Source organism: Dryobates pubescens, chromosome Z (assembly GCF_014839835.1).
Source record: "Dryobates pubescens isolate bDryPub1 chromosome Z, bDryPub1.pri, whole genome shotgun sequence".
Lineage (NCBI taxonomy): Eukaryota > Metazoa > Chordata > Aves > Piciformes > Picidae > Dryobates > Dryobates pubescens.
Window position 1 is genome coordinate 39,693,108 of NC_071657.1, and position 27,466 is coordinate 39,720,573.

The 27,466-nt window shown below is 41.2% G+C and overlaps 1 protein-coding gene across 1 annotated transcript in view; it reads left to right on the forward strand.

Annotated features, from left to right (window-relative positions):
• GAK (cyclin G associated kinase) overlaps positions 1-27,466 on the forward strand; it is a 72,297-nt gene that overhangs the window by 37,736 nt on the left and 7,095 nt on the right. Inside the window, exons 14-24 of the mRNA XM_054178290.1 lie at positions 1,717-1,839; positions 8,707-8,840; positions 10,741-10,935; positions 11,871-11,988; positions 14,597-14,676; positions 15,092-15,285; positions 17,483-17,641; positions 18,327-18,800; positions 20,673-20,843; positions 23,442-23,576; positions 23,933-24,052. Coding sequence (XP_054034265.1) covers positions 1,717-1,839; positions 8,707-8,840; positions 10,741-10,935; positions 11,871-11,988; positions 14,597-14,676; positions 15,092-15,285; positions 17,483-17,641; positions 18,327-18,800; positions 20,673-20,843; positions 23,442-23,576; positions 23,933-24,052 — 1,903 coding nt within the window. The remainder of the gene's footprint in view (positions 1-1,716; positions 1,840-8,706; positions 8,841-10,740; positions 10,936-11,870; positions 11,989-14,596; positions 14,677-15,091; positions 15,286-17,482; positions 17,642-18,326; positions 18,801-20,672; positions 20,844-23,441; positions 23,577-23,932; positions 24,053-27,466) is intronic.

Sequence of the window (27,466 nt, forward strand, 5' to 3'; positions counted from 1 at the left end):
AGTCTTCAGCAATGCCCTTCTGTACTGTGTTGCTGGAAAGCCCACTGAAGCTGACATAGTGCACAGGTTCATTCCTCTCCCTGCAAAGCTATCAACATCTGTTTATGGAATGATAAATTCTGGGACTAGGAAATTGTTCATCCCGGGGATTGTTTTTCAGTTATCCAAGTATGAGATGCCTGTACAGTGATATTCCAAATGTGTTGGTACTGTGAATGGTAGTATGAGCACAGCAAAACCTCCTAGTGATCTGTAACTCTTCTGGTCTACATTTATCTTTTTGACATTCATTTTGTTTTATGGACTTTGTTTTATTGGGATGTAACTGTGGATCATAACTTACCAAAACACTGTCTAATTTATCAGCTGGAAGTATTTAGGAAGTTTTACAAAACATCATTTTTTTGTTTAAAAAGCAAAAAGCAGGTGCTGTACTTGGAAAATAAACTCTTCAAATGTACTGGGGGCATTTTCACTGTCTGTCTTTGAAACCCAGGTGCATAATGAGCCATACTGACTGGCTTAACTTCATTATTGAGGGCTGGGTGGGAGCAGCCATGTAGGAAGCTAAGGAAGCTTAGTATTTCTTTAGTACATGCAAGACTGTGATGGCAAGCCTTAAACTGGTTCAGAAGAGAACTTGTAAAATTCCTCATTCTGACACTTTGCATAGTAGGCATTTATGAAATTACATATTCTTGCTATATGCTGTCTGTATGGAACTTTGTAAATTTCTTTTACTTCTTGAAGTTAATGGTAGTTTGAGTCACCTCTGCTAGTTTTGAGTCCTATTTGGAACAGGTTGCTCAAAGGTTGTGCAGTCTGCATTGTTTTGCTAATGATCAGAATATTTTCTGAAGGAAAAGAGGGTGATGTTGTGTGGTATACGTCTTGTAACAAAACTAGTGTTTGAGCAGAAAGTAAATGGTAAATCAGAAAAACAAGTCAATTCTTTTTGCTTCTTTGAATACACCTGCTTTTCTAGGCTGCCTTCTAGTCTGTAGCTGTAATGTTGCAGTATTACTCCTCACTGCTGTTGTAATATTTGAGATGTACTGAAGCCCACATTTATATTCCTGTTCACTACAGGATTCAAGGACTGATTGCCTTACAGGTTTTGTTATTCAGTGGTGACAGGATGCAGACTTTCACTAACAGAATAACATTTAATTTAAATCTCTTAGTGTGACTCTCTGAAACTGCCCTCTATTTTTTTTTTTTCAGTTAAAATACTAGAATGCAATGAAGAGCTATATGAGACAGTTAGTGTCTTAAAGCACAAAAATTATCTAAATGAGAATTTTTTGTGGTAAATGATCTAACTGGGAAATTTTGGTGATACTTAGCCAGTTCTGGTAATTCAGTTAGCAACCTTTGAACTCATACCTGGGCAAGAGAGCCTAGCAAGACTTGGCCTTCCACATTTAGAAGCTGTGACCTGCAATAGAAGAAATGAAAATAGCTTGCTTTTTAAGTTATTTTCTTTTCTGGCAAAATTTCTACTGTCAAGTTGTTGCAAGTGCTCAAGAATCAGGTTTCATATTGTGTGTTCTTACTGGACAGCTGATTTTAAGAATACAGACTCATCAATGAAGCTGATTTGTAGTGTTTTGTAGGACCAGTTGCAGAAGGAGCATTACGCAGCTGTTGAGGCTGTTGGAATACAGGACGATCGTAAAAGCAAACTGAATATTTCTCATGGCTCTCTTGTTCCAGGTTTCTGAATGTGGCTGGCCAGCAAGACGAGCACCAAATCTTCAGAACCTATACAGCATATGCAAGAATATGCATTCCTGGCTGAAACAAGATCAGAAGAATGTTTGCATTGTGCATTGCCTTGTAAGAAATTGGTTAAAGTCTGAAGTATTTTGCTGAATCTAGCTTTAAATAGTGAATAAGGATGCTAGTAGCCACTCAGTTTGAATGTAACTGTCTTTTTTTGATGTGAGGCCTGGGGGCCTATGTTTTCAGGAAAGGTATTTGCACATATTTTCTCCTTAGGGATATTAGTAGTGTCATGTAACCCTTGTTCACTTGCACATCACATGGAAGGCACTATGTAGGAGGGATTAAGGCAGAGTAAGTAGCCTTTGGAAGAAAGATTCTGGCCTAATTTCAGTGTTTGCTCAGGATTTTTTCATGTTTTTTGAGTGACAGCAGGCTGCACACTGCATTTTGCACTGCTGTCCATTTAGAATGCAGTCATCTCTGGAATTGCAGAAACTGGCTGTGAGGCTTGTGGTGGAAGCTGCATCTGCTGGCAGCAGATGTCTCTATGACTGCCATTGCTCTCTAATACAGTATTAACCTTGACACAACCCTCAGATGCAATAAAACTTCTGATAAAGAGCCACCTCAGGTGAAACATCAGGGGGGAAAAATGAGTTTTACGAATATTTACTGTACTCAGGATTTGAAAACAGGAGGTTACTGTTAAATTTGTGTAAAAGCATGGGAAATGTAGGTATTCTTATTTTCCAGCAAGAGGAACATGACTGTTAAAATGCTGCTGGAAAGCATTCAAAACCAGTTCTTTGCTATGACCTTGTAGTCTGTATGGAATATGACTATCAAAATCTGAGGAGGGTTTGTTAATCTGACGAAGTGTACTTCTCTGAACAGAGTTTTGCAAGGAAAGTAATAAGTTAACGTCAGCTCCTAAATGCCAATTGGATTTTCAGTGCTCCTGTGAGATAGGAATCTGGTTCTATATTACAGTGATAGTTACAGTATCTCAGGATCACGATTGCTGGTCAGGTAGGTAAGAAGCAATGTGATAAATCTGCACCAGCTGTTCTAACACCTTTTCCTTGAAGTGTTTTCTTTACAGTACTTAACTCATTCCTTCAAGAGTGAGGGAAGCTTGTGTATATGTATGGCTGCATGCTAGATGTGATGTGGAGAACATACACCAGAATTAGAAGAAATGAATGATAACTGCAATATGTGTTTTGGATTCATCTAGCTGGAAATCTTTGTAGATTTAAAATCTGGGAAGTCTTAAGTTGGAAAGAATGAATCTTCTGGTAGAGATAGAACGTTTAGTCTTAACAGACTTTTTTGGGTAACAAAACAGAAAAGCTGCTTCTTGTAAAGCTGAGGTTACCTCTAGGTGGCTATGATTCTGATAAGGCTTCCAGATCTCTTGATCTTTACTATTGAGGTTTGCAATAATGCAGTGAATTGTTAAATTTTTACATTGTCGTTTCAGAGATGCAGTGAGAATAAGCAGTTCAGAAGAAAGTTTAAATGGCAGGTCCCCGTTTTAGCTACAGTTAAATCTTTCTGGGTGGCAATGACTGGGACCTTTTGGGACTCTCTTTTTAACCTGCATCCTGTTTTGTTGCTATTACAAGACTGTAGCACATATACTAGAGGCTGGAGTAACTCCTGGACATCTGCACTAATGCCTTACTCTGTGTCCATATTTGGGGCCATGCAGTGATTGTCATCCTTGAAAACTAGTTTTAAGAAGGTGTGAATACAAGAATAGCTTAGTGGAACTTAATGGCAAAGAAACTTGCAACTGAGTATGCTGCAGCTTCTTCAAGTGTTCTTAAGCATTCCTTCAGACAGCTGTATGTGACGGGTGTTTACATACACCAAGTTCAGATAATCATACACTACTTTCATTTATGGAAGTTTTTTCTTTTATAAACTTTTTAGACACAAAACTCTGCTAGATTTTTGAGGCATTGGGACAAAACTTAGAATTAAGTGTTTTCTAATCACTGTTTTTTATTGCTGCCTTGATGATTGTTTATACCTGAAGACTATATAGTTTTGTAGCCAAGGTCCATTACAGGATCACAGGATGTTAGGGGTTGGAAGGGACTTCCAGAGATCATTGAATTCAAGCCCCCTGCCAGAGCAGGACCAGAGAAGGAGACTCCACAGCCTCTCTGGTGAGCCTGTTCCAGTGCTATGTGACAGTGAAGAAGTTCCTCTTCACATTGAGGTGGAACCTCCTGTGCTGTAGTTGATATCCATTGCCCCTTGTGCTATCACAGGGTGCAACTGAGAAGGGCCTGTCCCCTCCCTCTTGACACTCAGCCCTCACATATTTATAATCATTAAATCCCCTTTCACTCTTCTCTTCTCCAGACTAAAAAGCCTCAGGTCTCTCAGCCTTTCCTCACAGGGCATGTGCTCCAGTTCCTTAATCATCCTTGCAGCCCAAATCTCACCAGGGCAGAGTAGAGGGGGAGAAGAACCTCCATCCATCTACTGGACACACTCCTCTTAATGCACCCTAGGATACCATTGGCCTTCCTGGCCACAAGGGTGCGTTGCTGACCCTTGATAACTTGTTGTCTACCAGGACTCCCAGATCCTTCTGCAGAGGGCTGCTCTCCAGCAGATCACCTCCCAGCCTGTACTGGTGTAGTTTATTATTCCTTCCCAGATGCAGGGCTCTACACTTATCCTTCTTGAACCTCATTAGGTTCCTCTCTGCCCAGCTCTTCAGTCTGCCCAGGTCTCACTGAATGGCCACACAGCCTTCAGTGTCTCACCCAAACCTCCCCGTTTGGTATCATCAGCAAACTTGAGCAGACACTCTGTCCCCTCATCAATGTCACTGATGAAGATACTGAACAGGACTGATCCCTGGGTGACTCCACTAGTCATAGCTCTCCAGCTGGACTTGGCACCACTGACCACTACTCTTTGGATTCTATTTTGTAACCAATTTCTAGTCTGTCTCACTGTCTGTTCTTCTATCCCTGAGCTTACTTACAAGGATGTTATGAGAGATAGTGTAAAAAGGTTTACTAAGGTCAAAGCCAACTACATCCACTGGTCTCCCTGCATCTACCCATTCAGTTACAACATCATTGAAGGCTATCAGATTAGTCAGGCAGGATTTCCCCTTGGTAAATCCATGCTGACTGCTCATGATCATCATCTTCTTTTCCAAGTGCCTAGAGACGACCTTCAGAATGAGCAGCTCTGTCATTTTTCCAGGGATGGAGGTGAGGCTGACTGCTCTACAGTTTCCTGGAACCTCTTTCTTGCCCTTTATGAAGACTGCAGTGACATTGGCTTTCCTCCAGTCCTCAGGCACCTCTCCTGTCTGCCAGGGTTTTGCAAAACTGATGAAGAGTGGTAGAGCAGCAACATAGCCAGCTCTCTTGACACTCTTGGGTGCATCTCATCAGGCCCTGTGGACTTGTGAATATTTAACTTTTGTAACTGATCCTTAACCCAGTCTTCACTGACCAGTTGAGTGTTTTCCCTTCTCCATACTTTCTTTCCTTTGTCCAGGGACTGGAGTTCCTAGGGTCTGGGCTTAGACTGAAGCAAAGAAGGTATTCAGCAACTCTGCCTTCTCAGTTACCAGAGCTGCCTCCTCATTCAGCAGTGGGCCCACACCTTCCCTATTCTTCCTTTTCCTACTGATATATTTGAAGAAGCCCTTCTTGTTCTCTTTTACTTCCTTTGCCAGTTTTAGTTCAAAGAAGGCTTTGGCCTTCCTTGTTGCCTTCCTACATGCCCTGGTAGCTTCTCTATAGTTCTCCCATGTGACAAGTCCCTTCTTCCATATACTGTAAATGTCATTCTTCTATGAGATTTCCTTCAGAAGCTCCTTGCTCATCCACGCAGGTCTCTAACACGTCTACCCCGTTTTTTACTCAAGGGAACACACATATCTTGGGCTTGGAGGAAGTGCCATTTAAAAACTGACCAACTTTCCTGGGCTTCTTTACCCTCCAGAGTCTTAGCCCATAGGTTTCCTGCCAGTATATCTCTTCAAAGTACAAAGTTAGCCCTGCAGAAGTCCAAGGTTGTAATTCTACTTACTGCCCTGCTTCTACCCTGTGTAATACTAAACTCCACCAGGTTGTGATCACTGTCGCCAAGGCTATTCCTGACCTTAATGTCCCCAACCAGTCCTTCTCTATTAGTTAATACAAGGTCCAGCAGTGTGCTTCTCCTTGTTGACTGCTCTACTACCTGAATCAAGAAGTTATCATTGATACACTGCAAGAGCCTTTTGGCCTGAATGTGTCTATCTGCATGGGCTTTCCAGCAAATATCAGGGTGACTGAAGTCGCCCATGAGTACCAAGGAGTGTGTTATAGAGGCTGCCTCCAGTTGACTCTAGAAGGCCTCATCAGCATCTCCTCTTGATTTGTTGGTCTAGAGGTGACACCCACAGTAGTTCCATCCCACTTTCCATAACCCTTCTCTCTGAACTCCCACAACTCTGTTTTCTGAAGTGCAAGGTTCTGAAATTACATTTACTTACTAATGAATAAGATATTCTTTATTTGGAATACCGTATTTCTGGTTGTACAGTGGCCTTTAAGGCCTTGTAAAGTCATCCTCTGACTTTGACACAGTTGTGAAGGGTGTGCTATGACTTGCTTGCTGACCTCTTAGTACAATGATTTTTGTCCACTGAGTGTAGTGCTCTAATTTGGAAGTGGTTTTGTTGCTGAAATGAATACGTGTTAAAAAAAGTGGAGGAAAACCACTTACTTCCCCTTTTCCACACTCAGGCCCGATGGCTTGAAAAAATAAAATAAAATCTGTTCCAAGCTGCTAGAAGAATACATACATAGAATACATAGAATAAACCAGGTTGGAAGAGACCTTCAAGATCATCGCATCCAACCCATCAACCAATCCAACACCGCCCAAGCAACTAACCCATGGCACCAAGCACCCCGTCAAGTCTTCTCCTGAAAACCTCCAGTGATGGCGACTCCACCACCTCCCCAGGCAGCCCATTCCAATGGGCAATCACTCTTTCTGTATAGAACTTTTTTCTAACATCCAGCCTGAACCTCCCCTGGCGCAGCCTGAGACTGTGTCCTCTTGTTCTGGTTCTGCTTGCCTGGGAGAAGAGACCAACATCCGTCTGTCTACAACCTCCCTTCAGGTAGTTGTAGAGAGTAATAAGGTCACCCCTGAGTCTCCTCTTCTCCAGGCTAAGCAACCCCAGCTCCCTCAGCCTCTCCTCGTAGGGCTTATGTTCCAAACCCCTCACCAACTTTGTTGCTCTTCTCTGGACTCGTTCCAGCAAGTCAACATCCTTCCTAAACTGAGGGGCCCAGAACTGGACACAGTACTCGAGGTGCGGCCTAACCAGTGCAGTGTACAGGGGCAGAATGACCTCCCTGCTCCTGCTGGCCACACTGTTCCTGATGCAGGCCAGGATGCCATTGGCCCTCTTAGCTGCCTGGGCACACTGCAGGCTCATGTTCAGTCTACCGTCGACCAGCACCCCGAGCTGACAGCTTGGCCAGGAGTTTGCTATGGGGAACGGTGTCAAAGGCCTTGCTGAGGTCCAGGTAGACCACATCCACAGGCCTCCCCACATCCACCAGGCGGGTCACCTGATCATAGAAGGAGATCAGGTTGGTCAGGCAGGACCTGCCCTTCCTAAACCCATGCTGGCTGGGCCTGATCCCTTGGCCATCCTCTAAGTGTTGTGTGATTGCACTCAGGATGACCTGCTCCATAATCTTTCCTGGCACTGAGGTCAGGCTGACAGGCCTGTAATTCCCTGGCTCATCCAACCGGCCCTTCTTGTGGATGGGTACCACGTTGGCCAGCTTCCAGTCATCTGGGATCTCTCCAGTGAGCCAGGACTGATGAAAAATAATGGAGAGTGGCTTGGCCAGCTCATCTGCCAGCTCTCTCAGCACCCTAGGATGGATCCCATCTGGTCCCATGGACTTGTGGGGGTCTAAGCTGCTGAGGAGAGCTCCTATCACTTGCTCATGGAACACAGGGAAACCATGCAGCTCCCTGGCTCCCTCTGCCAGCTCTGCAGGCCAGCTGTCTGGTAGACGTTCTTTCCCGCTAGTAAAAATTGAGGTAAAGAAGGTGTTAAGCACCTCTGCCTTTTCCTCATCCTGTGTTACAACATTTCCCTCCATGTCAACCAAGGAGTGGAGGTTGTCCCTGCCCTTCCTCTTGCTATTAATATATTTATAGAAGGACTTTTTGTTGTCCTTCACATCAGAGGCCAGTTTAAGTTCCAAATATGCTTTTGCCTCCCTAATTTTCCTCCTACATGCCCTAGCAACCTCTTTAAACATTCCATGGGTTGCCTCCCCTTTCTTCCAAAGATGATACACCCTCTTTTTTTCCCTTAGTTCTATTAAAAGTTCATTACACAGCCAGGCTGGCCGTCTGCATGAGGAGTGGTTATGTCAACCATTCTCATCTGAATCTTCAGTGTTTTATAATATAGGGATGAATCTGGGGTGTAATAGGTGTGGTGCCTGAAGAAAGACATCAGTGTTCTAATTTCCTTCTCTTGGCTTTACAGCAGGATGTTACTCTCATGTGATTTTAGTCAGACGACTAAAGAGTTTAATGTGGCTTCTGAATCCTAGGACTTTTCATATAGTAGAAGTCTGTGGTTATCAGCAGTGAAGTTGGGGTATCAGGTAGCAGCCAGGAAACAAACTTAGAAATGGTATTGGTGATACTAATGTAGCAAGTATCAAATGAAAACTTATGAAGAGTGTTGAGCTAAAACAATTATTCCTGTTTGAGAAACCAGATAACATGCAATATCTGTTGTATTGTGCAGAAACAAAACATTTTGTGTTGAGATGCAAGGTTTGCACTAGACCTTGGACTTCAGTAGGTTAGATAAGGAGATAGCATGTTACTCAGTAACTTCTGTAATGCTTTTTCCACTACCTTTAATAACAAAGTTACAATTTTATTTTTGTGTGTGCTTAGGATGGAAGAGCAGCATCGGCTGTTGTTGTTTGTTCTTTTCTGTGTTTTTGTCGGCTCTTCACTACTGCTGAAGCTGCAGTTTATATGTTCAGTATGAAACGCTGTCCTCCTGGCATTTGGCCTTCTCATAAAAGGTACTGTATCAGGGTACAGCTGAAGCAAGTGGTTGCAATTGTGAATGAGTTACTATTTTTGCAGGCTACCATTTAGGAATACATAGAATACATAGAATACATAGAATAAACCAGGTTCGAAGAGACCTTCAAGATCCTCGCGTCCAACCCATCGACCAATCCAACACCACCTAAACAACTAACCCATGGCACCAAGCACCCCGTCAAGTCTTCTCCTGAAAACCTCCAATGATGGCGACTCCACCACCTCCCCAGGCAGCCCATTCCAATGTGCAATCACTCTTTCTGTATAGAACTTTTTCCTAACATCTAGCCTGAACCTCCCCTGGCGCAGCCTGAGACTGTGTCCTCTTGTTCTGGTACTGGCTGCCTGGGAGAAGAGACCAACATCCGTCTGTCTACAACCTCCCTTCAGGTAGTTGTAGATAGTAATAAGGTCACCCCTGAGTCTTCTCTTCTCCAGGCTAAGCAACCCCAGCTCCCTTAGCCTCTCCTCGTAGGGCTTGTGTTCCAAACCCCTCACCAACTTTGTTGCTCTTCTCTGGACTCGTTCCAGGCAAGTCAACATCCTTCCTAAACTGAGGGGCCCAGAACTGGATACAGTACTCGAGGTGCGGCCTAACCAGTGCAGTGTACAGGGGCAGAATGACCTCCCTGTTCCTGCTAGCCACACTGTTCCTGATGCAGGCCAGGATGCCATTGGCCCTCTTAGCTGCCTGGGCACACTGCAGGCTCATGTTTAGTCTACTGTCCACCAGCACCCCCAGGTCCCTCTCTGTTTCAACCTTATCTGTGTTGAAACAGCCAAATACTTGGAAATATGGATGTATCATGCACAGAAGAAGTAGTTCTGAATTTTGAGACCTAAAGTTACTCATTATGTTCTTGTCAAAAGTGAACCATGTATGATGTGTAGTGAAGGGTTAGGAAGGAAATCAAGGGTATGCTGTGCTTTTGAATGCTCTCTTAAGTAGTAATCCTCTTCCGCATGTGTAAGACTTACTACATATTTAGTTTGTTATGGTAAGATTTGCTCTGTCAGAAATCTGCAAGTTCTGTGGAAAGACTAATACTGATTTATGTCAGTCTTCACTGTTTAGGTAAGAATGCCTTCTGTGTTTTAAGGAGTGCATGCAGAGTTGATTTTCATACATTTTGACAAATGTTTTCAATAATTATTTAAGTTAATTTGTCAGGTCTTATAACAGTCTCAGTAGCAAGTGGATCTAGTATTAAGGTGGTTCCCTACAGAAAGGATTAGATTTAGAAAGGTGAGAAGTAAGGATTAGTTAAGTATAAATGGCAGATTATGCTGTGTACGGATTTACTTTGTGTATATTTATCGGGTCGTGTACAAGATAACTTATATTAATGAGGATAAATTTAAAACCTTTAGGAAGCTCTGAGTTACTAGCTTCAGAACTACTGTGCAGCTTTGATTCCATTATATGTAAGATACAAAACCAAATAGTTCTCTCAATTTGGTGTTTAAAGGCTTTTGGAAAGAGTGGCTGATTTGTTTTACAAGTGAATGTGTGCAAAACTACTAACCTAATGTTATGTCTGGAGTTGTCTGAAAGGTGGTACACAGGTGCAGATGAGGCAGTATATGTTTCTTTTTGTGTGCAGTCATCAGGCTTTTGTACAGAAACTCTGTTTCTATCCTTAAATTGAGAGGCTGGCTGAGATCATAAATATTTCTCCATGTTTCTATTTTCGTTTTGTGAAATTGCATTGAAAATCTGTTTGCTGGAATGACTGTTAAGTGTTCCCAGTGTTCTGTTGTTTATCATTTGTCCCTGCTCAGTGGCTGGATCTGAACAGAAGTAATTCACCTGTATGTTCAGTTGTTTGTAGAATTTGGTTCTCTGGCTAAATGAGTACCTTTGGGTTTTGACAGATACATTGAATACATGTGTGACATGATGGCTGAAGAACCCATTATTCCTCACAGCAAGCCCATCCTTGTCAGATCCATCATCATGACTCCAGTTCCTCTCTTCAGTAAGCAGCGTAATGGATGCAGGCCTTTTTGTGAAGTTTATGTGGGAGATGAGAGAGTAACCACTACCTCCCAGGAATATGACAAAACGAAGTAAGTACAGAATATGATTTGCTCTGAAGCTACATGTGATTTTTTCCCTAGACAAACTTAAATATGAAGCTCTTACTGTGAGAAGAAGGCTGCTTTAACATACAGAACAGCTCCTCTGTTCACTTTTAGCTGATCTCAAATCTTGGGGGAACAGACAATGTGTTTTAAATAGCAGATAGTGGGGATGATGGTGGGCATTGGGAGGCTGAGGTGAGCAAGACCCTCTTTCTTCTCAGTTCGTGAAATGCGTATACTGAACTGAATATCATGTCTCAGTCATGAAAATTGCAAGGATCCTCCAGGCACGGTTGCTGTAAGAGAAGTCCTTGTTAGCCCCTGTGCAGTTTCAATGTCTGCTGTTGTAAAACAGCATAGGAACTGCAAATGATACTAGCAGTAATAGGTAGTCACAGACAGATGAAACATGAGAGAATACCAAAGCTTTTCTATCTTTTCTATAAATCCAAGCCTTGTAAGGAGTTTAATGAATTTGAAGAAAACAGGACCAACTGTAGAGTGTTACAGTAACAGGTTCCCCTCTTTTTTTCTGCCTTTGTCCATCAGAGGAAGTCCTAACATCACAGCATTTTCTCTCTGTACCATTCTTTGGAACAGTTTTCTTCATGTTATCTTGCCCTTGTATTTCCCAGCAGTTTCTTGAAAACACATTTCTCCCATACTTCATTTGAGAACTGTGGGTCTAAATATCTCTTGCTCTGCTGTAGGAAACAGTTAATCTTACTATTTTTAGAGCAGCTTTTGTTTTAACCATCTAGAGCTAATTCCTTCTCCATAATAAGAACTTGAAGAAGATTTTTATGGGCTGATACTGAAGGCCTTGGAGAAATCAAACTAAATGTAAAGTATTACACTTAATTTATTTATTTATTTTTTAAAACAAAATTAACTGGTTTCGTTGGTTTTTTGTTCCCTAGGGAGTTTAAAATTGAAGATGGGAAAGCAGTAATTCCACTGGGTATAACAGTCCAGGGAGATGTTCTCATTGTGATTTATCATGCCAGGTCAACACTAGGAGGCCGACTGCAAGCCAAGGTATTAATTAACAGCCAACACAGAGGATTTTACTTCTCTTGTTTCAGTTTTCATCCTCATATCTGTGATCTTGTTAACTACATGGCTTTATTCGCTATTGTTGGTTCAAAGAAATGTACAAAGTTGTCATGTTCTTGGGAACTGGACCTAATAGATACGTCCATTTTCAGTGCTCTTCATGTAGATGCCTCAGTGAGCTTTTCCAGAAAATCTTTAAATAATGATAGTTACTACACTTTCATAACAAGCCTCTAGCAGATTTTTTTGAGGCAGCAATTGTTATCTGTTAAGCTGCACAAGAAACCATCACTTTTTAATTCTATGTACACAAATTGCAATAGGACACAAATAGCAAAGGATAAATACCATTTAGTGGAAAAGTGGAATTCCAGCAACTTGCCTGTTATTAAAAATAGCCTTCTTAAATTCAGCTGTGTCTGCAAATGTATTGCAAGAATTGCAGAAAACTTGCTAATGAAGCTTGTGTTCAGATTCCTGAAAAAGAAGCATAAGTTGGGTTTTTTCACAGATGATTAACCTAAATTAATCTTAGAGATCCAGACAAAAGATAGGAGGCATAAGTGCAAAGTTTAGGATCACTGGCAGCACTGTTAAAAATTGGTAACAGATGTTTTTCAGACAGTTTCCATACATTTGGGGCAAGCAAGCATGTTCATACCTATCTACTATTACTGAAATGAATGGATTTTCCCCTTTACTTTTTTCTGCTTCGTGTGTAAGGAGGTGGCAGTTTGTTGCAGAAGTTCAAGACTTTCTTAACCCCTCAGAGCGTTATGGGCTAGATCTTCTAGATCACCCTAAAACTGAAAGCTCAGTGACATTTTTCTAGTATATACTTCAGTGTCATCAGTAAAGGAGGTACACAACTGGGGAAAACTCAGCTGGGGTTAGCTTCTATTCCTTATGTAATCTTGGCTTCACTGGTGACGTGGTTCCTTCAGTGTGTTTTTTCTGGCATTTATTCACTGACTGGATAAGATTAGAATTTTCTCATGTATCTGCTGCAACATACCATACATCAGCATTGTTTGTGATGATTCTGGGATGGAGCTTTGATGGAAGAGTGTGTCCTTACTCTAAAAACTGCACCTTGAAGCTCTATGCAGAGCTCTTAGGGTGATCAACCACCGTGTTTCAATATTGCTGTTAAGTGCCTGGACCCAGGCAGTGCAGATGTCTGACATTTGGTTTGTTAATTTGACAGAGGATTTTGTTTGTCTTATAGGAAATGTCTTGCGTAGCAAGGGGTCAATAAAATGTATTTATTAAGATGTTCCAAGTTTTCACACATAGTTCAGGGTTCCAACTGATGAATCAAAGAAACTCTAAAGTACGTCCAAGTTTCTCTTGCACTTAGGAGGCCAGGACTGGACACAAGACCTCAGATGTGGCCTCATCAGTGCTGGATAGAGAAAGATCACCTACCTCAACTTGCAGGCTGCTTTGCCTGTTACTTGACTTCTGGTTATGATGTTCAGTAAAAGCTCATTTACAAAAAAAGCTTTCATAATTCAATTTTGTTATTTGGGCTATTACTGTACGACTTGCTTTAAGACTATTCCCCATGTATTGTAAATAACCCAGGGAACAAACACATTGTGTATTTGTCAATTTGTTCTAATTTGGATTTGTGCAAGACCAAGAGCTACATGAATCTTCTAGTTGCCTCTTCTGGACTCTCACATGCTGATGAGACATGCTAAAGTAGTTTTTCTGTCAGCAGATGGATTTGGGAAAGTTGAGTGGTTATAATGAATCAGTTTGGAAAAGTGCTATAATTCTGTCTGGGATCAATGGTGGGCTTGTGAAGTTGCATGGGAGGTGCACTTTAAAATGTGCTACAAAGATGATTAGGGGAGTGGAACTTCTTCCTTATGAGGGAACGCAGAGGGATCTGGGTTTCTTTAGCTAGGAGAAGAGGAGACTGAGGGATGACCTCACTGTTACAAATATGTGAAGGGTGAAATATGTGAAGCTGGAGCAGGGAGAGTACCATGTGAACATAAGGAAAAACTGTTTTATTGTGAGGGTGACAGAGCACTGGAGCAGGCTGCTCAGGGAGGTTGTGGAATCTTTGTCTCTGGAGACATTCAAAACCCACCCGGACGCGTTCCTGTGTGACCTACTCTAGGTGATCCTGCCCTGGCAGGGGGATTGGGCTAGATGATCTTTCACAGTCACTTCCAATCCCTAATGTTCTGTGATTCTATGATTTAGAACTGTTCAGAATTAATTCCTTTATACATGACATATTTCCTGGTTATTCGGAAAAATACTCGAAACAATGCAATTTCATGCTCCAGTAGAGAATCTGGAAGTATTCACAGGTTTTGAAGTTAGTGACGAGATGTATGTAGTTCAAGGTCTTGTGGTTTGGTTTTGGTAGTAATAGTTTTATCTACATTCAGTCTTAAACTGGATATAAATATGCCAAGATAAAGTATCCATGGAATTAGACTGAAATGGTGGCAAAGCAAACACAATGCATATTATTTCGAGTATTAAAATATGTTTATTAAAGGCATAACATTGTGCATACTGTTCATGCGGACTTACGCATCTTCCCTGTATTTCTTGTTTTCAACAGATGGCTTCAATGAAGATGTTTCAGATTCAGTTCCACACAGGGTTTGTGCCACGAAATGCCACCACTGTGAAGTTTGCCAAGTACGTTGACACCCTTCTCTAGGAGAGTGAAAGAAATTTTCTTAAACTATTTAACCTGCCAGAACAACATATGGTAGAGGAAAGGCAGGCAGTCGGCTACTTCGGGCGTGCAAGGCAGGCAGTCGGCTACTTTGGGCGCGCAAGGCAGGCAGTCGGCTACTTTGGGCGCGCAAGGCAGGCAGTCGGCTACTTTGGGCGCGCAAGGATTTTTTTATTTGCACACCTCAAGGAAATGGAAGGTTTTGTTCCAAAAAAAAGTACAAAAATACTACGTGAAATGTATGGAAAAAACACACCCCAAATACAGCATGTTTTAAGCCTTCTACTTACTACTTTGAAGTTTTATCTTGGACTGCTATGAACTTAATCTCATTAGCTGTCAGTATCAAGAATCTGTTTGTATGCATCTTTGCAGATATGATCTGGATGCCTGTGACATACAAGAAAAATATCCTGATTTATTTCAAGTCAATCTGGAAGTAGAAGTGGAGCCCAGAGACAGACCCAGCTGTGAACAGCCACCATGGGATAACATGAATATAAAGGGACTGAACCCCAAGATTCTGTTCTCTACCCGGGAGGAACAGCAGGAGATTTTATCAAAATTTGGTAATGAATCTCTTGAAAAACTAGGGAAATATATGAAGTTTCTAATACACTTATTGTTTGAGGCCTTTTTTTAAATTTTATTTTTTAATTTCTGACATTTCTTTAGGTGAAAGAAATGCTGAAGGTGTTGATTTAATTATCTTTTTAAAATAATATCACTTAATCGGTATTGTATGAAGGACTATAAATTATCCTTCAGTAATAGATTGTCCGTGTCTTACCTCTGCTGTCGTCCCATTTGCTTTCTTTAAAGCTTGACTTTTCCTAATGTGGTCCAGCAGACACTTAATTTTTTTTACTACTACATATTCTGTGCTTCATCTCTAGATGCCTGCATTAGTTCCATTTAATGTTGTTCAGTATCTTTCTTCTCCTGGTATGAGTAATCAGCTTTGACATTTTTCATTAACACTCTTAAGCCTTCTCTCTGCTTCTGGAATAAAACTCATGGTGGAGTTTATAGCAGTGACTTCAGTATGCAATAGAATGGATTTTACTCTCCGCTCTCAATATGCTGTATCTTAATTACATTTCTTTTGATATGAGATAGTTGCTGCTGTCTCTTTTCTGGGTTTAATTATTTATTTTTTTCTTATCAGGGTATGTTTGGTTTGTGTTAAAAATTGCAGTTAATGTAGTTTCTGTGAGTTTTCTAAATCCTACTGTGAACACAGCTGCTAGCTCACCAAAGGTTTTTCACTGATAATGAAGATCTGTAAAAATACTCATTTTTTTTTTTTAAGTCACTTTCATTTTCTAAGTGGTTAAACAAAAGGGTTTCTGATTCTATGGAAAATATTTCTTATAACTGTTGGGATGGAAATAGAATAAGTTCTGTGAACTGGTGTTTTAGTAAGGCAGATTTTATAATTGAATTTGTAATATTTAATCATGTTTTCTCTTTACTATTTTTTCATTATCTTTGTAAGCTACATACAAGCATGTGGAAGGAGGGTGACAAAGTGCTCTACAGCATTGGTATTTAGATTTAGACAGATAGCTTTCTCCCAGTGTCGTGGTTTGAGCCTTAACTGGGAGTTAAGAGCTCAGATGGGGGCAAGGCTGAGAATCTCTCCCCTGCTCCCCCCTCCTCCCTCCCAAAAGAGAGTGGGGGGAAAAAAAGGGAAAGGGAAGGAGCAAATCCACCAAGCAATAATTTGGAGTCAGCCTGGAAGTAGAGAGGTAGAGTTTTCTTTAAACAATATATATATAACAATAACAGGTAAGGTTTACAAGGGCAAGGAACGAGGATGGGTGGGAGGAGGAGGAAAAAAAGACAAGAAAACAAAACCAGTCTCTCTCTCCGAAGAGGCACAGAGGCAGCAGGGAGAAGGATCAGGCCCGACCACGTGGCAGAAGAGCTGAAGGCAGCTGCAGTAGCTCTCATTTGGGAGAGGCAGGAGCCAAAAAGCAGACCTAATAGCTGCAATGCCCTGCTTTTTATACCCTAGCTGGGCAGGGAGCGGGGAGTGGAACAGACTCAGTTTCCCAGGGGGGAAAACGTCCTACAGGGCCCTGCACCTGCAAGCCCTCCACCCTGTTTTGTTTCTTTTCAGAATGGGCATTAACCCACCATACCCAGGCATTCATTCCATTCTTTTCAAACACTGGATGAATGCTTACTTGCCTGCAGGGAATCTTCTTATTTGCCTCTAGGAAACCTCCTTTTTGACAGGTGATGTAGCAGTAGGTAACTAGTCCAAGCTCAGTCTTGCACAAGAATCACGTGTTACCTGGTATCAGTAAAAGGAGAAATGTAAGGGGTAGTTAATCGTAACACACAGTGGTTTAGTACTTTTATTTATAGCAACTCCTTGCTCTTCTTTGGCTTTATACAGGTTTTTTCCACTCTTTTCTGTTCCTCGTTGTTCATGGCTCTTGCATGTTTTAGAGGATGGTTGGTACAATTCATGTTTTAATTACATTTGCCTACAAGTGCAAATAGAATGCTTGAGTGTTGCGCTGTGATTTCAATTTAAGTTAATGTTGTAGTTGAAACTAGGGTCTTGCCAGTTGAAACAATGCTAATTTCAAGTGGGGTGATGGGGCTTGGATTTTGCTTTTGCAGAGTAATAGATACTTTGAGTTAGTTGTTTTGGTATAGCACTCAGTGTGCAAGCTAAACACCAGCTATTTTATCAGGATTGACTTTTGGAAGTTTCTCTCTAAGGATTCTGGCTCAAAATTTATTTTACAGGGAAACCAGAGCTGCCTAGACAGCCAGGTTCAACTGCTCAATATGAAGCAGAAGCATCCCAGATGGAGCAGTCCTCAGAAAGTGCACAGACTGATACAGAATCCCCACACAGCAGTAGTACTGATGCAAATAACTTCTTTCATTCTCTGGACTGGAAAGGTACAGATTTCCCTTTGAAGTAACTATTCGCTCTATGTTAGGTACTTCCAATGAGTACCTAAGCCTTCTCATGCAGCAAAAGTCAGTACTTCATCTGACCATAATAAAAAGCAATTTAAAGAATGAAATATGTAGGTTAACAATTGGTGATTCTACTGGTATTGTGTGTAACTTAAATGCCAAGGTAGTTTGTTTTCTTTTCTGCAAAAATCTTAACCTTGAAAGTCTTCAAGGAAGCAGAGGTTGCAAAGTAGAGCTACTTTGTGTTTTCACAGCCCCACTTAGGCTGTCTGAGAAACACAAGAGGCAAAGCAGACTAGCCATTGGGGTCAAGATCAGTATGTATGGACTGAGAAATTGTAATTTCACAATGCATGTGTAAGCCTTTTTTCTGGGTTAGGCTTTTTTAACCAAAAATGTTGGTAAGTGCTTATATTGTTGTAAGTGTCACGAGCCTAACTCTCATGTTGAAAACTTTTTTAGTATCTGCCCTTGGAGAGTGGCAAGTGTGTTAGTGAGCTGCCCCTCTGCCTGTCCTGTGCAAAGACATGGTAGACATCAATTGTTTTGTGAGCTTGGATTAATTAAGGATTGATGTGATATGATCTTCTCATGTAAGTCTACTTTATCCTAGTTGGCAGAAGAATTCTAGTAATCTAAAGCTGTAACCTTTTTTTTATTCAAGAGGGAAAAAGTCCAGAAAGTGCAGTAGAGGATAGTTCACCTAGAACTGATCGTGCTCAGCTGTCGGATGACAGGGAGGAGAGTGATCCTTCAGATGAGGAAATACCTACATTTACATGTGAAGAAAGTGCAGTAACTGTTGATGAAAAAGATTTAGTTACTCCAGAAGGAGAATCATTGTTTGAAGCTGACTTTGAAGCTTCATCTGCACCATTACAAAAACCTCTTCCTGAAGAAAATGTAGACTTACTGGGACTAGACTCTGATACTTCACCTGAATGGAAACCACCTGTCTCAGAAACAAACTATTCATCAAGTAATGCAGATTTGCTGAACAATCTGTTTGTGGATAATACATCAGAGATTTTAAAAGAGCCCACTGGAGATCTCCTTGGCGAAGGAACAGATTTCTTTTTCAGCAGTCAGTGTCCAACTGCTACTCAGGGTACAACTTCAGCAGCAGCCACATCTTCAGGTGCGTACATTTAACATCTGTACTCTGTAGCTGCCCAACAAATAGAAACCACTCCTTGCATTGTGCAATGATGTGCATAAAATAGGTGGGTTTACTTCATGAAGGAGAGAAGTTGCTCTATATTAGCCAGACATTTCTTCCAAATTGCTTATGAGTTTTAGATAATGTAAACAGAAAAGTATCAAACTTTGAATTTAAAGGAGATTCAGTATTCTTAAAGAATCCCTACTTTCCCTTACAAATGTTACATGCTAGATCTGTTTCTTAATCCACAAGCAAATAACTTCTCTTGCTAAAGCATATACTTGTAATAACTGTTTTCTTGCACTTAGAACAATAGCATTAGATCTGGTAAAGTGCTGTGCTGCTGCTTAGGTCAAATGCCTGTGTGGGATTTTTGAGTGTTAGTCATGGAATGACTACTATGCAGCTTGAAATCCTGTAGATTACTGTTGAAAACTAGTAAGATAGCTGAAGGTGTTTCCTTGCTGGTTTTACTGTTGTGGGCAGGTCTGTGTCCTGAGAGTGCGCTACGCATTATCTATTTGCTATTTAAACCAAGGTGTTTTAGTTTAGACATTGTTCCTTTTACCAATGGATAGTTAGCTCTTTGTCACAGGACTAATCTCTTGGGAATGGCCGTTCTCCACCTGAAGTTAACAGTAGGATTTTTGGACATGTTAAGTAATAAGAAGGTGTAGATTATTTGCACAAAAATTACTTGGACTAGAAGCATGAATCTACAAACAGTTGCCAAGTGGTTTTGTAGAGCCTATTAGGTGGTTTTGACTATTTCCTTATTCAGAAGAAATTCAGTATTGAGCTTTGTTACTATGTTCAATGAGGAAGTCACTTACCTTTTTAACATTAGGCAGAGACTATAAAATAGAATTTTTATTACTTTGTCATTCTTCAACTATGCCTTTCATATATCTGCTCCATAAAACAACTGGACAGTAGTCATATATATGTGTCATTCTACAGCTGAATTGGTTAAGAGAGAGATAATTGCAGAGGTGAGAATATTTGGCTGCTGTCACACATCAGATTTGAGGGTTTGTGTGTGCAGTGCTGTAGTAAGGCAATCCAGGGTTTGGTTTTTGAAGTGTTACTGAGTCATATGTAATATGGTTGTCACCTCAGGATGTGCTAGGGCACGATTGTTCCTTCTCTTTGGCTTCTAAGTGAATCTGGCAGGAGCCCTTCGGCTCTTGAGGATTTTGACCCTAGAGGGCAGCAGAAACAGGAAGATCTCAAACCGTGATTGCAGGTGACTGTCACGTGTTATCCCATGCTGACTATAAATACTTGGCCAGTTAGTTCATTGTGATTACTAGAGACCTGTTGAAAGCCTTGCTTCTGTTGGTTTTCATTCTTGAGTTGACACGCTTTCGGCCCCAGATTCACCAATGCCTTCAAGTCAAAGTGGTAGTATGAATGTTTTACTTGATTATTCTTTAGTAGTTCAATAGTCTGCTTTGTTTAAATTTCTTGGAGGTTTGGAATTATGTAGTATTTAACAAATGTAATTCTTCTCTTCTTACGTAGATCATCATTCTGATTTAAAGTGTCTTACGTGGATGAAATTAAAGATGTTATTAAATGTAAGCAGCCATGCTAAGGATTTGTGTTTGAGGACATAGCTTATTATATTGTGTATGGGTAAAATATGAAAGAAAAGATGTCTAGAGGAAGGCAGAGATGGTGACTTTGCCACCAAAAAAAATAAATAAATAAAAATAAATCAGAAGGCTGCTGCAGTTACCTGCATGAGCTCTGCTGCTTGTTTGCACCTGGACCAAAAGAGTGTTCAACTTTATTTCTAAGATTTGTCAGAGGATAATATTTTTTTTTCTGATTTCTTTTTTTCAGCTGATCCTTTTGACCCATTCACAAGGTCATCAAGTTCAGAGAATCAAGCCCTCTCTGGTCCAGACCTCTTTGGGGACTTTCTTAATCCAAGTTTAGCATCTACATCAAGTACAGTTCCTTCCACATACAGTTCAGTTATGCCTTCTTCCAGCTCAGATTTCTTAAATTTAGGTAAGCGCTTCTGGTATTCTTTCTCATAGTTTCTGCTGCTCTGTGAATTTGTCTTCCAGCTTAAATAAGGTGGATTAGTGTCTTAATAGATCCACTTGTTGTGACTGCTGTTCTACTTGGCTCCATATTTGGGGAATGCAGAAAAAAGCGCACCAATTAGCAAGGGTTTCCTTTGTAATACCAGGATAATATTTGATGCAAGAGGATTTCTAGCATTGCTAACCTATTAGGAGATGGAGTTTCCTCTGAGAGCTGTTATATCTGAGAGTACACAAACACCTCCAAACTTACTTTTCCAGCTGACAGTATACTGTTTTGATTGTGTCAGTTTTCAAAGACTTTCTGTAACCCTTGGAAAAGAAACAAACATGTCAGGTTATAGGATAGCCAGTTCTTAAAATGCAAGCTGAGGCTAGCCTGGACTTTCTTGACCTCAATGCATTCTGGTAATACACTTACAGAGTACATTATGTAATACTTTAATCTTATTTGTTTCGTTTAATTTCTCTGATGTATTCTTGGTGAAGCCTTTTCCTCATGTATTTATTTTTAAATCTATTAATCATTAAAGAAATAGTTTTGTAATAGGTTTAGTCTTCCCATTTCTCCATCCTAAGCACATTATTTCCAGAGTGTTACTAAATAGAGCAGACCTTCACCTAAAAATGGAAGGCAGTTAGAAATATCAGTATCCCATTCCTCACCCTGAATCTCCCAGCCTTTTTTTCCCTGAGCTTACTGCACACAGTTTTGACTTGCCTTCCTTGTTGCACAGTCGGTCTAGTCAGCTCTGCCTCTGGTGATGCAGTCTGAGTGTGAGCTACAGAGAAACTGGATAAAGAAAAAAGCAGTATTTGCCTGGCTGAGATGAGGGCTTTCTCTTTGAACTAAAAGGCTAGCCAGATGATTGCATTTTCTACCACCTATATAAGTACTACATTCCAGCCTCGGCTGATTCTGCTGACATATCCCGCATGCTGCTTCCTTTGCAACATTATGTTCTCTCCTATAGGTACAGTAACATCTAAATACCAGGAGAAAAGCTCTTCCACAAATTCAGGAACTAAAATTTTAGGCTTACATTTTTCAATGTGGCTTGAAATTTAAAATCATAGGAGCTTTAAAATGTAATTTCAATTTGTAGGAAGGATAGTTCTTAACATCTGGTCTGTTAAGACATTCCATCCTGAGATCTGAAAATGTTGAGCAGTTGCTGGTAAATGGCAGTGTGTTAACAAGGTAATTCAATTTTCTCTGGAAAGCTCTAGTAGTTTGGCAGAGAAGGCAGTAGGTGGGGTGACTTCATTTCAGGATCAATAACCTGTTCTTAAGTGGCTGTGCTTGCAAAAACGAGCTGTCTTCAGTAGCTAGAGGAGTTTCAGTTTTTCTTTCGTAGGTGTCTGTTCAGTCAGTGGTTTTGAGAACAGAATTTGTTCATTTGTATAGACACCAGCAAGTGATCTCTAATGCAAGTCGAGTCAATAATTTATTTCCTTTTATGAGAGTAATCTTTTCTGATCAAATGATAGAAGGAGATGTGGAAGGTGGTCAGAACAAACCTGAGAGACCAGTGTAGCCTTCTTCCAAATAGAAGTTAGTTTCTGTGATGACTGTGTTCAGAGTCAGGGTTTAAACACGATTAAAAAATCTTGCATCATACTAAACCAGCCTCTTGGTTCACAGAAAATCCTGCTGTCCCCTGATTAAAGGATTTCCTGTAGAGATGACTGGTAAATAAAGAATACCTAATGTGAAGTTGTACATAGGATATAGTGAAATGCAGGTCTCTTATTTTGGGAAGCTGGGAAGTGTGATCTGATTACCACGAACTAATTTGTGTGTTTTAACTTGGTTGGAGCAGTGTTATTACAGAACTGTGACCTCTAGTGGTTTACTGCTGTACGGCTACGCATTACAGATACCTGCGTTAAAGAACTGGCTGTTAAATGCAGCTCTTTCATTGTCTTCTCTCGATTGCCATGGTGGTTTTGCTTTGCATGTAGAAAAGGAGCTTTTATCCCTGGAGCTGGTGATTCTCAGTCTTCTCCCAGAAGAGATCACTCCTCCTGTATCCTGCTTAGTAGTTGCATGCATTCATCCATGTGTTGAACCTAAAAGGGTTATTAGTTTGTCAGGAGCTCCCTTTTTCATATGAGGCTGGGGTAGACAAACCTGCAGTTTGGAGTGATCTGGCTTCTCCTGTGTAGCACCCAGACTGATTAGTCATATGGAGCACTATTTTATGAAGCACTGCTGTTTTCTAGGTGCCTGCTGTGTTGTCAGAAACAGCAACATGCCCTGAAGCTGTCCCTTAGATAATCCTTTTGCTCAGGAGACTTAAGCTGTTTAAATTCATAGCATTGCCTGTGTGTGAAAATATCTTCCCCGTGAAGTGCTTGGGATGTTTCAAATATAAATTAAGGAGTTCCAATGATAAGACCCTTTTGAATCCTGTTTAAGGCTGCGTGACTGTTACAGGGAAATTCAAGCAAGCGAAGTAGTTGTCCATTGTAGCTAACAGTGTGGTACACAGTTCTGTTGGGACTGACAAAATATCCATTACTGTGATAATCAAAAGAATTATTTTTCTTTCTGTAGGGAATTTGACACCGGAGCCACCTAAAATATCATCTTCTGCAAGCCACCCAGATCTCTTAGGTGGATGGGATTCCTGGGCAGATTCCTCAGCAACTAGCAGTATGGCACCACCACAGTTGAAGCCTGTTTTTGAAGGTATTTTGAAATTAATTTCTTCCATTACAGAGAATAAGGAATACTCTAGACTTGGTCAGCTTGAAACTACTGAACATGCATTTGTACCTTTTTGCTTTGTTGTTTAAGGGACTCCATGCCCTTGTGTTTGAATGCCCCTTTAGTAAGGTACTTACTCTGAAAAACTACTGCAGTTCAAGGCAGAGGAATCAAATAGTTTCAGGGGTTTGTAGTAATGGTGATTCTTTTTGTAGTGAAAGATGTCCTGGAGCATAATGCTGGGGAGGTTTACATGAGGTGTTGTGGAAATAATACTTCAATTCATTCTCTGAATTTCCAAATACATCAAGTATATGATACGTTTTCATATTACACAGGACAAGCTTTTACCACAGGGAGCCAGTCCAGTGCTTCTTCAGGTCCTTCTTTCAGCCAGGCTAAATCTCAGAACTTTGATCCTTTTGCTGATCTTGCCAGTCTTGGATCTGGTCTTCCAGGTAAGATCTTACTGCTAAGAGACAAAATGCCTCTGTGGTTTGATTTGGGTTTTGTACCAGTAAATGTAACTAATAGCTTATATACAGGAAAGTTTCCTTCTGATTGCTAACAATCACCTTGAGGCAGATGCTGAGAGCAACAAGTAACAAGAACATACTGAATCTTTTCAGAGATGGGGTCAAACATCCAGAATGGTGCTTCAGAAGATAACTACAGCTGTGATTTAGAAACAGTATAAAAACTTAAAGCTAGTTGACAAAGTAAGAGAAACTAGGGTTTGCCGTCCAGTAACAGAGCATGAGATTTCTTACCTAGCATCGATTGATAATGTACTGTGACATATAAAACAAAGGCTGGACAAAATTCTTTGATAGATCCAAAATGACATTTGTTTTCCTTAAGTTCAGTACTGTTCATTGAATTCAGTAAGACTCCACAGCTCTGCTACTCAAATCTGTCACGTTAGTAAGATGAGCATAAATCAAGCCCATACCTGTACACTAGTACCGTGGGGATTATGAACATCTGTCAATTTGCCGTGGTGTGACAAGAAGTTATGGAAGATGAGACACATTGCAGGGTAACACTTGTTCAGGATGTTATGTTCACCCCAAATTACTCCTGCAGCATTCTCAGACAGCAGAGAAATTAAGGGAAATAAAAAGGGCTGAAGTCCTTGCATTTCAGGGCCACACTGCCTTAGCAAATGGTTAATTTGTAGCTGTGGTTAAACAGGACTAGCTGCCAGGAGTCCAAGGAATGATGCAGAACAGCCAGTAGTTGCTGAATTGCAGAAATGTGCTTTTTCCTTTGCTTGTGGCTGACAGGCTTTATCCTGCTGCCTTGCCTTGACAGTTAGCTTTGTGTATTAATGGAGTATCCTTCTGGTGAAATTTTTGTATAAACACAAGGTAGCACACAATGTTTTTCATCCTTATGTTGCCTGTGCATAATTACTTCTAACGTTCTAGTGCTGAAGCAGTACCAGTAAGGCTGCTTTGCAGCCAGCATTTTACAAGCATTTCCTAGTTTAATTATTCAGATTAATATAGACTTGTTAAATCTATAGACAGTGTGTCAAGGAAAAAATCAGTTTGTTTTACTTGGAGACACAGTTGGAGTATACACTGAACCAGTAGGAGAAATTGTACTGATTTTAGCAGGGTTTAAATCAATTCATTATTCCTTCAGTTAACACTCAATAGGAAAAGTGACTGTATTAAGAAGTATCTAGATGTCACTATTCTGGTTAACCTTCACAGGTTTGAACTGAATTTTTAGGAATTTGTGAAAATGGGAGTTCAGACTCAGTGTTGTATTTTCTGTAGGAATTCTTTAGCCTTCACATACAAGGCACTATTCTGGAAGAAGAGTTACAACAGAGAAAGCTGCTAGATTTGGAATGCTGTGTAAACAGAAAAGAAGCAATAGCTAAAAAGGTAGTTAGTGGTAGTATATTAGGCTAGTGGTAGGGTACCAGTGGTCTGTGTGTTCTCACACTCTTCATTGCAAGGGAAGATCATGTACCTGAAAGCAGGATTGTGGTGTTCAAAACTTGCTGCTAATAAAGCATTGGTTTTCCTACAGGGAGAATTGGTTGGCCTTGAAGACTGAAATAAACAATGTAGAATGCTTTGAAAGAGTAGTAGAATTAAAGTATGAGGTGATGTCTTGTTGTATGAGGTCTTGCTGAACCTCATGACATTGGCTTGTGCCCACCTCTCCAGCCTGTCAAGGTCCTTCTGGATGGCATCCCTTTCCTCCAGCATGTCTGCTGCACCACACAGCTGGAGGGAAGGGATGCCATCCAGAAGGACCTTGAAAGGCTGGAGAGGTGGGCACAAGCCAACGTCATGAGGTTCAGCAACACCAAGTGCAGGGTCCTGCATCCAGGTCAAGGCAACCCCAGGCACAAATCCAGGCTGGGCAGTGACTGGCTGGAAAGCAGCCCCGAGGAGAGAGACTTGGGGGTGCTGGTGGACGAGAAGCTCAACATGAGCTCTCAGTGTGCACTTGCATCCCGGAAAGCCACTCAGATCCTGGGCTGCATCAAGAGAAGTGTGGCCAGCAGGGTCAAGGGAGGTGATTCTCCCCCTCTACTCAGCTCTGGTGAGACCCCACCTGGAGTACTGTGTCTAGTTCTGGAGCCCCTATTACAAGAGGGATATGGACATGCTGGAGCATGTCCAGAGAAGGGCCACGAGGATGATCAGAGGGCTGGAGCACCTCTCCTATGAGGACAGACTGAAAGAGTTGGAGCTGTTCAGTCTGGAGAAGAGAAGGCTCTGAGGTGACCTAATTGTGGCTTTCCAGTATCTGAAGGGGGCCTACAAGAAGGCTGGGGAGGGACTTCTCAGGATCTCAGGTAGTGGTAGGACTAGGGGGAATGGAATGAAGGTGGAGGTGGGGAGATTCAGGCTGGATGTGAGGAGGAGGTTCTTCACCATGAGAGTGGTGAAGCCCTGGAATGGGTTGTCCAGGGAGGTGCTTGGGGTCCCGTCCCTGGAGGTGTTTAAGCCCAGGCTGGATGAGGCTCTGGCCAGCCTGATCTAGTGTGGGGTGTCCCTGCCCATGGCAGGGGGGTTGGAACTAGATGATCCTTGTGGTCCCTTCCAACCCTGACTGGTACTATGATACTATGACTACTAACAGGAATTCTTTTCTGTAGTTAGAAGTGACTGAAGATTGAGCAGGCTACACAATTCTATGCTTTCATGAAAAAAAACAGTGCAGTCTTAGATTTTGTCAAGTGTTACATTGCCATGCTAAGATTTACGGTGTGATATTTTAGATATTTTTTTTTTTTTTAAGGTGTGATATTTAGATTATGCCATCTTGTACATGGCCCTGGGGAGACAGCCTCTTGTGTAAACTGTTATAACTATGGGCAGCTGCTTAAAAAGAGCTATCAGGTGGGGAACCAGTTTTGAAAGAGGAGACCACATCTGGATTGCTGTGTGTGCCCTGACGAGCTCGGGCAGTTGTTTGTTTGGGGTTTTTTGTGGGTTGTTTGGTTTGGTTTTTCCTGAGGCTTTAGGGTGAAAAAAGCTGGGGAAAATAATTTTTCTTGTTACTAAGTTTAAACTGGCTTGGGATGTGTTTGAACTGGAAGTTAGGTTCTAATCATCAGCAGGAGCTCAATGACTTCTGTGGAGATGAAAATACTAAATCACCTTCCTCATGAGATGGGATTTGTCTTTCAACACCAGGTGATAAATATTTCTGGTTTTGAAGTGTCAGTACTTCATTCATATACTTCCTGGCTGGCTTCAGGTGTGTAACCATATTTGACACACTAGTCTTGAATTCATATTCTGTCATTTTTAGGGAATTCACAGAAACATTCAGATTGGAAAAGACCCTCAGGATCACCAAGTCCAACCAATAACCCTACTCTACAAGGTTCACATCTA